General features: G+C 42.4%; 1 protein-coding gene across 1 annotated transcript in view; it reads right to left on the minus strand.

The window, feature by feature from the left end:
- Nucleotides 1-15622, minus strand: part of agbl4 (AGBL carboxypeptidase 4) — a 766018-nt gene that overhangs the window by 727845 nt on the left and 22551 nt on the right. Inside the window, exon 2 of the mRNA XM_060829584.1 lies at nt 12598-12720. Coding sequence (XP_060685567.1) covers nt 12598-12720 — 123 coding nt within the window. The remainder of the gene's footprint in view (nt 1-12597; nt 12721-15622) is intronic.

Genomic DNA, 15622 nt, shown 5'->3' on the forward strand with positions numbered 1-15622 from the left:
CTCCCGTTTTTAATACGATGTACCAGACATATGCTCCCTTTAGTAATTTTTGAGATTTGTAGCTCAGGTTGATGATAATCATGTAAGTTAGCTCGCTGAGCTGGAAGGTTTGCTGTCAGATATTTCATTACCATGATGTCATCACCCACCTTCAGAAACCAAGACCTATAAATAGACAGGCGGGACATACCACCAGCACTTACTGGGGACTCTCACTGATGATGTTACCTAGTCATAGATCATAGAATCTGCAGTGTGGAAACAGGCCCTTTGGTTCAACATGTCCACACTGACCCTCCGAAAAGTAACTCACCCAGACCCATTCCCCTACCCTATATTTGCCCCTGACTAATGCATTTAACCTACATATCCCTGAATACTATGGGCAATTTGGCGGGGCCAATTCACCTAACATGCACAAATTTGGACTGTGGGAGGAAACCGGAGCATCTGCAAATTCCACAGACAGTCGCCCGAGGCTGGAATCGAACCGGGTCTCTGGCACTGAGGCAGCAATTCTAACCACTTGAGCCCACAGTCATGATGCTGAAACATCTGAAAATAAATCTTCCAGCTCAGCGAGCTAACTTAAAAACTTATATACTCCCTTCTTTTTCTTTATTAAACTCTCAATATCCTTTGATAATCAGGGTTCCCTGGACTTCTACCCTTGCCCTTTACTCTTAGAGGATCATGCTGACCCTGAATTCTCATTATACTCCTTTTAAAAGACTCCCACTTTCCAAATGTCTTGTAATTGCTTACCAAATTTGCACATTAATTAGCATTTGTGCTCTCAGGATGAGATTAATTTTTTGCCCTGTTTTTTTAAACCTTGCTCTGGTCCTGCAGCAACTCACAATCATCAGAACTTAACACATTCCTACCTCTGGCACTATATTTAAAAGGTTGCCATGCATCCAGATAAGCACGTTTGGTCCAGAGGTGCCCTACACAGTTCTGGACATTGGCCTTGGACATGGCTGACAGGTAAAATCAGTGTCCCACTTTGCAGGCATGGTCCAAAAGCAGATGGGGTGGCTCACACTGCTCTTCTTCTCAAAGGATGAGCAGGAGAGGCCATGACACCAGACCATGCCTGAATGCTCAGAGGTTTCTACCTAGGATAAAACAACCATGTGGAAGCATATCCTTCTCCATTCTGCCAATACAAGAGCCAAGATTTTCTCTGTGATACCTCACACCCATTCCATCTCTGCTATTGTACCCACCTCCCACCAAGGCTCATGCTCCACCACTCCAGCCAACTGCAACATTTTCCTGTCTCACCCTCACTCAAGCAAACCGTGACACTATTCATGTTGTACACCCTCTGCATGGCCTACTCACTCACTTGGGAAACCTCTCCATCTATACTAACAGTAATAAATGTGCCACCCACTTTCACCAGCCTCTCTCTCATTCCAGAAGCAAATCAGCCCATAATAGGGCAAAAAGAGTCAGGACAGTCGGTATCCTGCCAGTCATTCGGCTCTCACCTCTATTTGTGGAGGATCCTAACTCTGACCACCTCAAGCAGGGCCCAGACTGGTTTCAGAGGCTTCTCTTTATTTACTGTGCCAGGATCCCCTGAGCAAAACCTATGCCTCTTGACTAGACTGAGGCCTGCTGCCAACTGCAGCAAGCTTCCTGAATTTCTGTCTGTGCTAAATGACACAACAAGACAGTAGTAATATGAGGAGAAAGTGAGGACTGCAGATGCTGGAGATTAGAGCTGAAAATGTGTTGCTGGAAAAGCGCAGCAGGTCAGGCAGCATCCAAGGAGCAGGAGAATCGACGTTTCGGGTCTGAGCCCTTCTTCAGGAATGAGGAAAGTGTGCCCAGCAGGCTCGGATAAAAGGTAGGAAGGAGGGACTTGGGGGAGGGGCGTTGGAAATGCGATAGGTGGAAGGAGGTCAAGGTGAGGGTGATAGGCCGGACAGCAGCCCCCCACCTTGTCATCACAAGGGATGAACTCAGATTTCTCCAGTTTCCTCATTTCCCCTCCCTCCATCTTGTCTCAGTCAAATCCCTCTAACTCAGCACCGCCTTCCTCACCTGCAATCTTCTTCCTGACCTCTCTGCCCCTGTCCCCACTCTGGCCTATCACCCTCACCTTGACCTCCTTCCACCTATCGCATTTCCAACACCCCTTCCCCAAGTCCCTCCTCCCTACCTTTTATCTTAGCCTGCGGGGCACACTTTCCTCATTCCTGAAGAAGGGCTCAGGCTCGAAACATCGATTCTCCTGCTCCTTAGATGCTGCCTGACCTGCTGTGCTTTTCCAGCAACACATTTTCAGTAGTTATATGAGCCTGGTATCTCTGGTTAAAGGGTGCAAAGTATAAAAAGGCAATACAAGGCAGCGATGCCATGAACATCCAGATAGCTCAGAGTGAGTGAGCCCTAAGACAGCAAGCAAAGAACCTGGAGAGGTGGCCTCATCCCATGAGTTGGGTATGGATCCCTGAGCGCCAAGTGTCCTTGCTGTCATATTACAGTTGCTAGTGCAGTCCAAGATGCATCACTGAAGTGTAGAAGCATCCTGGAAATGGATTTGACATATACCATGAAAGCTCATAGAGGCTTCCACATGTGGGATACCAATGTTTGTGAATATGTGGTGAGTGTGACCAGTACCTATGAAACATGGCCAAGATGTTGGTGCCCAGTGTCCAATATGAAGCAAGCACTAGGCTTCCATGTCAAGTTTCCTGATGGCTAATTTAAATAGTCAAAGTAGACCAACAGGAGGCTGGAAGAACACAGCATCAGGAGTTGGAGAAGTCAGAGTTTCGGGAATAACCCTTCTTCAGGAATTTGACAGTTAACAATATGTTTAACATGCAATGATCATCAATTGAGAAACTCACCACACCTCTTAACAAGATGTGATGAGACAATATTGATATCAAGACGTATCTCACCAAACCTATTATGCTGTAACTCTCATTCAGAACCTGCTAAGATTCCACCCAATTCACTGTAGCTGAAACTCTGGCTATAACTTAATAGATAAGAATGAAACCAGATGAGTGAAATCCATCCAGCATCAACAACGTCTAAGGCTGCAGACAGGTCAAGAAGGGCAAGCAGAGAAAATTTACTTTTGTCACAGTTACATAGGATCCGTTTGGATATTGTAAGCAGAAGCGTGATTGAAGTGATTCAAATATGAAGTTCTAGTAAAGATTGATATGGTTTGGACGACAACATGTTTAAAAGATTTTGGACAGAGAAAGAAGGCTTGATACAAAGCAACATTTTGCAATTACACTGGGGAGGGGGTCAAGAATTAGTTTGCTTCTTGCGACAACTGATTGCAGCAGACTTGAAGGAAGAATAGTACCTGAGAAAAGACATTAAAAATATGAGCTTTAATATGGGGACCAGCAAAGATGTTTTGAAGCATTAATTTTGTTTCCATCCCTACTGATGCTGCAAGATCTGCTGAGTTTTTAAAATCTTTTTGTTATATCAGATAGTGCTTTATGAGGTCCAGCCAGACATTGCAAAGAATGACTGAACCAACTCAGGCCACTTGAACTTGACTGCAGCAGAAACAAGAACCAAGGGAATGGTCAGGGTGGGAGAATTACATAAGGATTATGGCATGAAAGGTGGAAGTGAGAGCAAGGTTAATGAAATTAGTAGCTACAGAAATGTTACTGTGAACAGAGTTGAGAGAATTGGAACTTTTAAAGTATAGTTGTAAGTGGTTTGGGGTTAAAATTGATCAGGCAGACACAGAATGAAGTAGAGAAGGGACAGGGAAAGAATGTGTGCATGGACAGTGGTGCAAGAAAATGATTGTGTTTGGCAACATATGAGATTGATATTATGGGAGCAGTGAGGCCACATGAGAAAGCAAAGTCAAGAAAATGATCATGCAGGTAGCTTTGGAAATGACAAGAAAAGAGATATATGGTGGTGAACCTAGAGGGGAAGGAGCATGATGAATTGAAATTGAGATTGAAATTGTGGAGAATGGAAAGTTACTTATTTCAAAAATTGGAGAGGGGGAAAAGCAGTGGAGCCATCGAGAAAAGAAAAATATTATGTGAATGGTTGGGCAGTAGGGATAAGGATTTTAAATGAGAGGTGAGAGGGATTAAACTGTGCAAATGCTCAAGGGAAAGGCAGGTGTCAGAATATTGAGTGAACAGGCTAAAGTGTGATTTATAAAGTCATATAGTCATAGAGATGTACAGCTTGGAAACAGACCCTTCAGTCCAACGGTCCATGCCGACCAGATATCCCAACCCAATTTAGTCCCACCTGCCAGCACCCAGCCCATATCCCTCCAAACCCTTCCTATTCATATACCCATCCAAATGCCTCTTAAATGTTACAATTGTACGAGCCTCCACCACTTCCTCTGGCAGCTCATTCCATACACGTACCACCCTCTGAGTGAAAAGGTTGCCCCTTAGGTCTCTTTTATATCTTTCCCTCTCACCCTAAACCTATGCCCTCTAGTTCTGGACTCCCCCACTGCAGGGAAAAGACTTTGTCTATTTATCCTACCCATGCCCCGTATGATTTTGTAAACCTCTTTAAGGTCACCCCTCAGCCTCCGACACTCCAGGAAAAACATCTCTAGCCTATTCAGCCTCTCCCTACAGCTCAAACCCTCCAACCCTGGCAAGAACCTTGTAAATCTTTTCTGAACCCTTTCAAGTTTCACAACATCCTTCCGATAGGAATGAAACCAGAACTACATGCAATATTCCAGCAGTGGTCCAAAAGAAAGTCCTGTACCATCGCAACATGACCACCCAACTCCTGTGCTCAATACTCTGACCAATAAAAGAGAGCATACCAAACGCCTTCTTCACTATCCTATCTACCTTCAACTCCACTTTCAAGGGGTGTGAACTTGCACCCCCAGTTCTCTTTGTTCAGCAACACTCCCTAGGACTTTACCATTAAGTGAATAAGTCCTGCTAAGATTTGCTTTCCCAAAATACAGCACCTGCATTTATCTGAATTAAACGCCATCTGCCACTTCTCAGCCTATTGGCCCATTTGGTCCAGATCCTATTGTAATCTGAGGTAACCCTCTTCGCTGTCCACTACACCTCCAATTTTGGTGTCATCTGCAAACTTACTAACTGTACTTCTTATGCTCGCATCTAAATCATTTATGTAAATGACAAAAAGTAGAGGACCCAGCACCATTCCCTGTGGCACTCCACTGGTCACAGACCTCCAGTCTGAAAAACAACCTTCCACCACTACCCTCTGTCTTCTACCTTTGAGCCAGTTCTGTATCCAAATGGCTAGTTCTCCCTGTCTTCCTGGGATCTAACCTTGCTCACCAGTGTCCTATGGGGAACCTTGTCGAACACCTTACTGAAGTCCACACAGACATCTACTGCTCTACCCTCATCAATCCTCTTTGTTATTTCTTCAAAAAACTCAATCAAGTTTGTGAGAAATGATTTCCCACCCACAAAGCCATGTTGACTATCTACAGAGTTCTAGGGTACACCTGATCAGGTCCTGGGGTTTTATCCACCTTTATGCGTTTCAAGACATCCAGCACTTACTTCTCTGCAATATGGATATTTTTCAAGATTTCACCATCTATTTCCCTACATTCTATATCTTCCATATCCTTTTCCACATTAAATACTGATGCAAAATACTTGTTTAGTATCCCTCCCACTTCCTGCAGCTCCACACAAAGGCCTCCTTGCTGATCTTTAAGGGGCCTGTTCTCTCCCTACTTACCCTTTTGTCTTTAATGCATTTGTAAAAATCATTTTCATTCTCCTTAGCTCTATTTGCCAAAGCTATATCATGTCCCCTTTTTGCCCTCCTGATTTCACTCTTAAATATACTCCTACTGCCTTTATACTCTTCCATGGATTCACTTGACATATGCTTCCTTCTTTTTCTGAACCAAACCCTCAATTCTCTTAGTCATCTAGCATTCCCTATGCCTACCAGCCTTTTCTTTCACCCTAACAGGAATATACTTTTTCTGGACTCTCATTACCTTATTTCTGAAGACTTCCCATTTTACAGCCATCCCTTTATCTGCGAACATCTGCCCCAATCAGCTTTTGAAAGTTCTTGCCGAATACCGTCAAAATTGGCCTTCCTCCAATTTAAAACTTCAACTTTTAGATCTATCCTTTTCCATCACTATTTTACAACTAATAGAATTATGGTCAAAGTGCTCCCCCACTGACACCTCAATCACCTACCCTGCCTTATTTCCCAAGAGTAGGTCAAGTTTTGCACCTTCTTTTGTAGGTCCATCCATATAGTGAATCAGAAAATTTGCTTGTGCACACTTAACAAATTCCTCTCCATCTAAACCCTTAACACTATGGCAGCCCCAATCTACGTTTGGCAAGTTAAAATTCCCTACCATAACCACCCCATTATTTTTACAGATAACGGAAATCTCCTTACAAATTTGATTCTCAATTTCCATCTGACTATTAGGGGGTCTATAATACGATCCCAATAAAGTGATCATCCTTTCTTATTTCTCAGTTCTACCCAAATAACTTCCCTGGATGTATGTCCGGGAATATCCTCCCTTAGTACTGCTATAATGCTATCCCTTATCAATAACACCATGCCCCTGAGTTCATCTGGGTTCCCTGTTAGACCTCTTGCATTGAAATAAATGCAGTTTATCAGTCCTACCTTGTTCTCTGCTTTGTCCCTGCCTGCCCTGACTGACTCGCCTTTGTTCTCAAATGTACCAGGTTGAAATCTTTCCTCACTATCTCCCTGGGTCCACCCGCTTCCCCCCCGCCCCCAACATACTAGTTTAAATCCTCCTAAGCAGCTCTAGCAAATTTCCCTGACAGCACATTAGTCCCTTCCCAATTTAAATGTGATCTGTCCTTCTTGGACAGGTCACTTCTACCCCAAAATAGCTTCCAATGATCCAAAAATGTGAATCCTTCTCCTGTACACCAGCTCCTCAGCGATGCATTCATCTGCTCTATTCTCCTATTCCTGCCCTCATCTTTGATCCTGGCACCAGGGAGGCAACACACCATTCTGATTTCTCACTGCTGGCCACAGAAACGTCTGTGTGTACCTTGGACTAGAGAGTCCCCTAACACAATCGATCATTTGTCTCAATACCAGAAACTTGGCTGTTTGTGCTACATTCCCATGAGAACCCATCACCCCCTACATTTTCCAAAACAGCATACTTGTTTGAAATGGGGATAGCCACAGAACACTCCTGCACTACCTGCCTATTTCTCTTACCTTTTCTGGAGTTAACACATCTATGTGACTGTATCTGCAATTTTTCCACCTTCCTATAACTGCCATCCATCACATCCCCTCGCTCTTGTAAATTCCTCATTGCCTCTAATTGCCTTTCCTGATGATTCGCAACCAACAGCATTTATTGCAGATATAATCCTCAGTTACCTATAAACTCTCCCTAAACTCCCACATCCGACAAGAAGAGCATATCACTCTACGAAGGGCCATTTTTGCTTCTTTCAATCTACAGACCCAGAAAATAGCACTGTCTTATTCCTCTACAAAACACTGCATAAATTAATACTTATGGCTTATATATTAAGTTCAAATAAAGAGATATAGCTCAATAAAATATATAATCAAGAAAGAACCCACTCTATTCACAAGTGTAGACTTATTTTACGACTTATTTTAAGGCTGCGCTTAAAATCCACTTATCTGCTTCTGTGCTGTGACCGCTCCCAGACAGGTTCCTCCAAGATCAGTTGTGAAGTTTTTTTTTTAATTTTCCCAGATGTATTCTGATGTCCAGCGATACACGAATTCAACAGCAACGGCAGTAACCACTAACTCTGTCAGTTAGCAACGTGGGTTTCTTTCTCTCTCTCTCTTGCACTGACTTCACCATGTGCGTCCCATGTCTGTTCTTCTCCCTTCTAAAACTGCTGTTGTTTTGACTTTTTTTTTCCGAAGTTCCAAAGCAATGCAACAGCACATAAAACAATAATTGCTGCTCCTGGAATTCGAGCAAATCACCTCCAACAATTAGAATATCTCAAAAAAGGAGCAACTGTTAGAGCCAGAAATTTTTCCTGCACTCCATCTTGGATTACCCAGAATCCTTTCAAAAAGATGCAAACCACAGAAACAGACCTTTCAGTCCAACTCGTCTGCACAGAGCAGACATCTCAATCTAATCTAGCCCCATTTGTTAGCATTTAGTCCATATCCCTCAAAACCCTTGTTGTTCATATACTCTTCCAGATGTCTTTTAAATGTTGTAATTGTACTCATCTCCACTATTTCCTCTGGTAGCTCTTTCCATACACACATCAGCCAATGCATTTAAAAGTTACCCCTCAGATTCTTTTCAAAATCTTTTCCCTCTCACCTTAAACCTATGTCCTGTTGTTTTAGACTCCGCACACCCTAGGAAAAAGATCTTGGCTATTCACCCTATCCATACCCCTCATGATTTTATAAACAGCTAGAAGATCACCCCTCAGTCTCTGACACTCCAGGGAAAAAAGTCCCTAGCCTATCCAGCCTCTCCATATAATACAAACCCTCCAAACCCAGCAAATTTCTTGTAAATCTTTTCTGCACCCTCTCAAGTTTAACAACATCCTTCCCATAGAGGTGTGACCAGAATTATGTGCAGCATTCTAAAGGTAACCTCACCAATGTCCAATACAGCTGCAACATTTCATTCCAACTGCTATACTCAATGCTCTGACCAATGAAGACAAGCATGCCAAATGCCTTCTTCACCACCTATCTGCAATTCCACTTTCAAGAAACTATGCACCTATCTCTTTGTTCAGCAACACTCTCCAGGGCCCTACCATTAACTGTGTAAGTCCTGCCCTGGTTTGCCTTACAAAAGCACAGCACCTCACATTTATCTAAATTAAACTCCACCTGCCACTCCTCAGTCTTTTGGCCAATCTGATCAAGGTCCCATTGTACTCTGAGATAATCTTTTTCACTGTCCACTACACCATCTTTCCTGTTGCCATTCACAAACCTACTAACTTTGGTAATTAGTTAGTACTTTGGTAATGCAGCATCCAAGGAGAAGGAGAATCGACGTTTCGGGCATGAGCCCTACTTCAGGCTCATGCCCGAAACGCCAATTCTCCTTCTCCTTGGATGCTGCCTGACCAGCTGCGCTTTTCCAGCAACACATTTTCAGCTCTGATCTCCAGCATCTGCAGTCCTCACTTTCTCCTATTACTTTGGTAACAACAGCTAAACCTCCTCTACAATGGTCTTGCAGGACAAGTGGTGAAAATATAACCAAACATACCCAAAGAGGCTTCAGTTGGGGAAGGTGACTCAATTCAGAGTTCCACCAAGGCCAAGATATTAATAACAGTAAGTTAATGGATGAGAAGAGCTGTGTTGCAAGTAAAAGTACATTCTGGAGAAACAGAGAGGTATGCTGTGATGTTTCCATTGTGTTATAGGAACATATTATTAGTTTGCAACACTTTCCCTTTCAGGATCGCAAACATTTAATTTATTTGACAATGAATGTAAAGACTTAGATTTCCAGAGACCAGTGGGGATGTGCACAGGTCAATTGGTTACTTGCAGGACGGCTATGCATTAGTAGCATAGAGCCAAAACAACTGCAGATGCTGGAATCCAAGGTAGACCAGCAGGAGGCTGGAAGAAAACAGCAAGCCAGGCAGCATTAGGAGATGGAGAAGTCAACATTTCAGGTATAACCATTCTTCAGGCCTGGAAATGGGTGTAAGGGGGGCTGCATGTGTGTGTGTGTGTGTGTGTGTGTGTGTGTGTGTGTGTGTGTGTGTGTGTGTGTGTGTGTGTGTGTGTGTGTGTGTGTGTTGGGGGGGAGAGGTACGGGCAGAGTCGATCAGAGGAATGGAAGGGAGGGAGGGGGGTAGGAAGGGAGTCAGGGGATGGGAAGGGACATTGTTTGAAATTGGAGAACTTAATGTTGAGTCCTCCAGGCTGTACACTGCCCAGACGGAAGATGAGGTGTTCCTCCAATTTGCGGTATGATTCGCTGTGGCAATGGAGGAGACCAAGGATGGTCATGTTGGAAAGGGAGTGGAAAGGGGAATTACACTGAGCGGTGACTGGGAGGTCAGGTTAGCCCATGTGTGCCCAGCTGAGATGCTCAGCGAAACATGCCCTGAGTTTACATTTGGTATCCCCAATATAGAGAAGACCACATCAGGATCACCAGATACAGTAAACTAGGTTGGAGGAGAGGCAGGTGAACCTCTGTCTCATCTGAAAGTACTGTTTGGGGCCATGGATAGAAGTGAAGGGGGTGGTGTGCTGGCAGGTTTTGCATCTTTTGCGGTTGCAGGGAAAGATACCTGGGGGTTTGGGGGTTGGATGGGAGAGTGGCATGAACCAAGGTTTGGCAAAGGAAATGGTCTTTGCGGATGGCAGAGAGTGGTGGGGAGGGGAAGATGTTCTTGGTGATGGAATCTAATTGGAGTTGGCAGTGGCGTTTAAGGATGATACATTGGATGTGGAAACTGTGGGTTGGTAGGTGAGGACAAGGCGTCCCTATCCTTACTGCATTTAGAGGTGGGGGGGTGATTTAGATCAGTGGAGCAGGGAATGGAGGAGGTGCAGTGGAGGACTGTCTGGATAACAGAGGGAACAAAAGCATGTGTTCAAAATAGGGGGACATTTGGGATACTTGGGAGTGGAATGTCTTCTCATCCAAGCAGATGCGGCAGAGGCACAGGAACTGGGAGAACGGGATGGAGTTCTTGCCGGATACTGGGTAGGAGGAGATATAGTCCAGGTAGTTATGGGAGTCTTGGGGCTGGTAGCATGTGCGAGCTTGAGGATTCTGTATTTAATATGTAGAACCTGGTTATAATATTACTGCATATAGCTTTCCATCTACTTGATTTTACATCAACAACAAATTTCATCCTCCTATATACCCTCGGGCTGCAACTTAAAATCGGATGACTTTAATCCTGAACAATAAAATGTTTTGTAGCAAGTAGTTAGAATTTACATTTTGGAAATAAGAGCATGCAGTTTTATTTATAACAAGCCAACAAAAACATCTTATTTATAAATTCCAAGTTTTAAAATATACATATAACTATTGGTAATTTGCTATCTGTTTAAAGAAGAAAACTCTTAAAAGATTCAACACAATTAGAAAAAAGTCATTGACATGGACCATTTAACAAAAAAAAGACAATGAAAATAAGAATGAGCCTCGAAATATTAAACAGTAGCCTACAAAATCAAAAAGTAGACTTTGATAAAATCACAGTGAATGCTCACAAAAAAAAATTTGCCCTCTGCTATACACATAGGTAATGCCTGCTGCAAGCTGTGTCCCTTTGCTGCTGTCCCACCCCTACTATTCAACTACAGGACTCTCAACAGTGGGCTACTGCTAGTCCTCTCTCTGATGACCAATTGCAGTCCTTTTTCAAAAAAAAGACTACTACTGCTGCTGTTCATCTTGCACCTCAGCCAAGGTTGAATCTAAGGCAGATCATTTGTCAGACATCCTAATACGATTTAGAAAACCTTCAAAATATAGATAGCAAGCTCTAAGCCAAAAGTACTATGGACAAACCTTTTAGTCAATTCGATAAGAAAGCCCCTGTGAATATTGAGCATTTTGCACTGCAAATACAACAGTATTTCCATTTCTAAACTGCCTTCTCAATTACTATTGCATTTTTGCTTGGCTTCCAGGAAGCCCAGAAAATCAATGGACACAACATCACTTCAAAACTATGCTGAAATAGCTCTTCAATTCATTAAATACTATAGACTAATAAGGTATCCTCAGTCCATGCACAAAATAGGCTAAACATATTGTCGCAAGTTTGCAAATATAAAGACTCAGGATTGAGTTTTGAAAACGGTAATGTAGAATTTACCAAGCTACCAAACATAAAGTACCTTCTTTTGCCAGTACAACCCATCTTTTAGGTCACTTGCCTGATGAGTCATATGAAGTCAATTGCGAAGAACTGGCTGACATGTCTATTGCTGCTTTCTTTTCCATTAGTGAACTAGTCAAACATTATAAAATTAAGACCAGATTGGCTGACGTTTCACTTTATTGACCTTGGCACGGTAGGCTAAATCAATTCTAGTGTTTGTTAAAAGCAACAGCACTTTAGAGACGTCAAGTTCAAACAAATCCTAAACTGATATTCAATACTATACACTGAGAAAAGAATGCAATACAATGTATAATAAAAATGTATACAGACTTTTGTCAATAACTTCCACAACTTGATTCTTCCACCACAGAAACCTTCAAATATATTCAACAATCCGCATACCTGAAGATAGCCTTTAAATGCAATGCTGAGGAGTCATATGAGCTTCACACAAGTTACTACCAAAACAAGATTTTCTTGTGAACTTTAACATTAGAACTAGCTTCAGACTTTCTTTAAAGCAAGATATTTTTAAAATCATGCTTTGACTTAAATCAATGTTTTTCAATTAGTCTAACATGAGACTTAGTTAATTTTCCACACTATCACAAAAACCTCTTAAACACAACTGTCTGATCCAAAAACTGGTTATAAAAGTGATACAAACTATTTTTTTGATTTGAATAAAAATTATTTCCCAGAATTTTGGACTCACCACTTTCAAAGCAGGCATCAAATATTAAATGTCCCTTCTTAGGATGTCCAGTGTAACCAGTGGGAATAACGAGAAACTTACTGACATTCCCAACTACCGTATCTTCACCTCCATTTTCACTACCTGTAGAGGGCAAATCAATTCAGTTAAAATTCAAAACATGTTTCTGTAATTCTTTTCTGATGCTGAATAAAAAGTCATGCTGTTAAAGCTTCTCAGTTTCCACTTAGGACAGATGCAAGAATACAAAATTTCAAAAGGTAGGAGGGTGCTTACTGGTTGGTAAATGGATTCTGATTGGCAAAAGCACTGAAGAATGCACCAGAGAACAGTTGATGCCAAGCTTTTGTTTAAGTTCAAACTAAGAAAGTCAACTCTTAGTTGGTCAAAATATTGGCAGGGGAACATATTTGGAGAATAGCTGTTTCACCAAGTCTTTGTGCTGTTGAATCAGGTGAAAAAATGGATGTGCTCTTTCCATTGCAAGGGACAGGATCCTGCAAAAGAGATGGTGAACTTCCTGAGGAAGTGGTGAATGCGGGCAGAGTTATAACATTTAAAAGACACTGAGATAAGAACATGACTCGGAAAGGTTTGGAGGCATATGGGCCAAGAACAGGCAGGTGGGACTATTTATTTGGTATTAAGTTCAGCACGAACTGGTTGGACTTAAGGGTCTGTTTTCATGTTGTATGACTCTATGTGACTTCTGGAACACATAAATGAGCCTGTCTGATTATAGTAAATTGGTTTCTAATGCAATGCTTAGCACAATTGGGATGTTTAGCAATGTCCAATCACAGCTATTGCTGAACACTATATTATGATCTTTGCAAGCAATTTTACATAATTCCTGAATCTGGAAATTTCTGTCTTTGGAATGCAATATTGTCAACCTAATTCAATTTAAGAAGGGAAAGGAGGTGAAAACGGGTAATCGTACAACCATTAGTTCAACACTAATTGTGCAAAACCTTTGAGAATCTTTCAAAGACAGAATTCTGGATTCTTATAGCGGAGGCCAGAAACAGAAATTAGGAGAGTTAATGGGTCTTGAAGTCGCTCCCTGGGAAATAGAAATGAGTCTTCAGTTGCATAGGGGCCACTTTTTCTTTTAACTTTTTTTTACCCAAAGGAGTCGCAGAAGTAGTGCTTATATTTTCCCCAAAATCACCTATGGCTGCGTGTGCATGTATAGTGACACAGTAAAAAGGCACCATTGTGAAGAAAGTTTATTCTGTATTTTCCACCACTAGGAAAACACCCACGTGACTAATGAAACATTAGGGGCCACTCGTTACTGCTGTAGAAATGGGTTTGGCAGTCAATTAGTGGCTAGAGGAGCAAGACTGTGGTTGCCTAAACAAAGTGGATATTGAAGACTCAGCAAACTCTAAGCTGCATTTTCCATTTCCATGATGCGTCAACACAGCTGAAGAACTGGAAACTAGGTCTTGGTAGTCAGTTTTTTTTTGGATATTGAACTGGGAGTAGTAAAGAAAAGGAATGAAAGCAGGCTTTATTTCTGGAGTATGTGAGAAGTACCACAACATAGATATGGATAGAAATCACTGTCATTGTGAATGGAAAGAAATCGTGGGAAGACCCTGAATCTATGGAAGAGATCAATGACCTCAAACGCTAACAAATCGTGTGTTACTCCCAAACATCAGGATAGTCTTTGGAGTATTTACCCTCCAAAAAACACATTTTGCTCATGAACGTGGGAGGGCTGAGCACCATGCTGCTCACTGACATATCAGAATAACTAAAGAGCAACAGTGCTGCTATGGTCCTGTCATTACTGAAACATGTATGTTTTATGAATATTGAATAGTACAGGCCTTTCAGCCCTCAACGTTGTGGCGACCTTTTATTCTACTGTAAGACCAAATTAACCTACATGCCCTTCAATTTACTATCTTCCAAGTGCCTGTCCAAGAGTCATTTAAATATCCCTAAAGTATCGACTCTACCACCACCGCTGGCAGTGCATTTCACACCTCCACCACACTGTGTGTAAATAACCAACCTCTGACATCTCTCCTAAGCCTTCCTCCAAACACCTTAAAATTATACCCCCTTGTGATAGCCATTTCTGCCCAGTGGAAAACGTCTCCGACTATTCACTCTATCTATGCCCATCATCATCTGGGACACCTGTATCAAGTCCCCTCTCAGCCTTCTTCACTCCAATTAGAAAATACCAAGCTACCTCAACCTTTTTCCATAAGACATGCCCTCCAGTTCAGGCAGAATCCTGGTAAATCTCCTCTGCACCCTCTCTAAAGCTTCCAAATCCTTCCCTCTAAGAGGCAGCCTGAACTGAACACAAAATTCCAAGTATGATCTAACCAGGGCTCTATAGAGCTGCAGCATCATCTTAAACGGCTCTTAAACTCAATCCCCATGCTAATGAAAGCCAATACACCACACACTTTCTTAAAAACCCTGTCAACTTGGGTGGCAACTTTGAGGAATTTATGGACATGGTCCGCAAGATGCCTCTGTTCCTCCACACTGCCAAGAATCCTGCCTTTAACCCTGTATTCTGCATTCAAATTCAACTTTCCAAAATGAATCACTTCACATTTTTCCAGGTTGAACTCCATATGCCACTTATCAGCTCAGTTCTGCATTCTGTCAATGTCCGTTGCAAACTACAACAGCCCTCCACACAATCCACCACTCCACCAACCTTCATGTCATCAGCAAACTTACTAACCCACCCTTCTTCATCCAAATCATTTACACAAATCGCAGAGAGCAGAGGTCCTAGAACAGATCTCTGCGGAACACCACAGTTACCAAGCTCCAGGCTGAATACTGTCCATCTATTAACACCCTCTGTCTTCTATGGGCCAGACAATTCTGTATCCTGACAGCCAAATTTCTCTGTATCTGAATGAACCTACTAAAATCCATGTACACCACATCCACTGCTCTACCTTCATCAATGTTTTGTCACATCAACCAAGAATTCAATAAGGCTTGTGCGGCATGACCTACCCCTCACAAAGCCATG

Source organism: Hemiscyllium ocellatum, chromosome 9, assembly GCF_020745735.1.
Source record: "Hemiscyllium ocellatum isolate sHemOce1 chromosome 9, sHemOce1.pat.X.cur, whole genome shotgun sequence".
NCBI lineage: Eukaryota > Metazoa > Chordata > Chondrichthyes > Orectolobiformes > Hemiscylliidae > Hemiscyllium > Hemiscyllium ocellatum.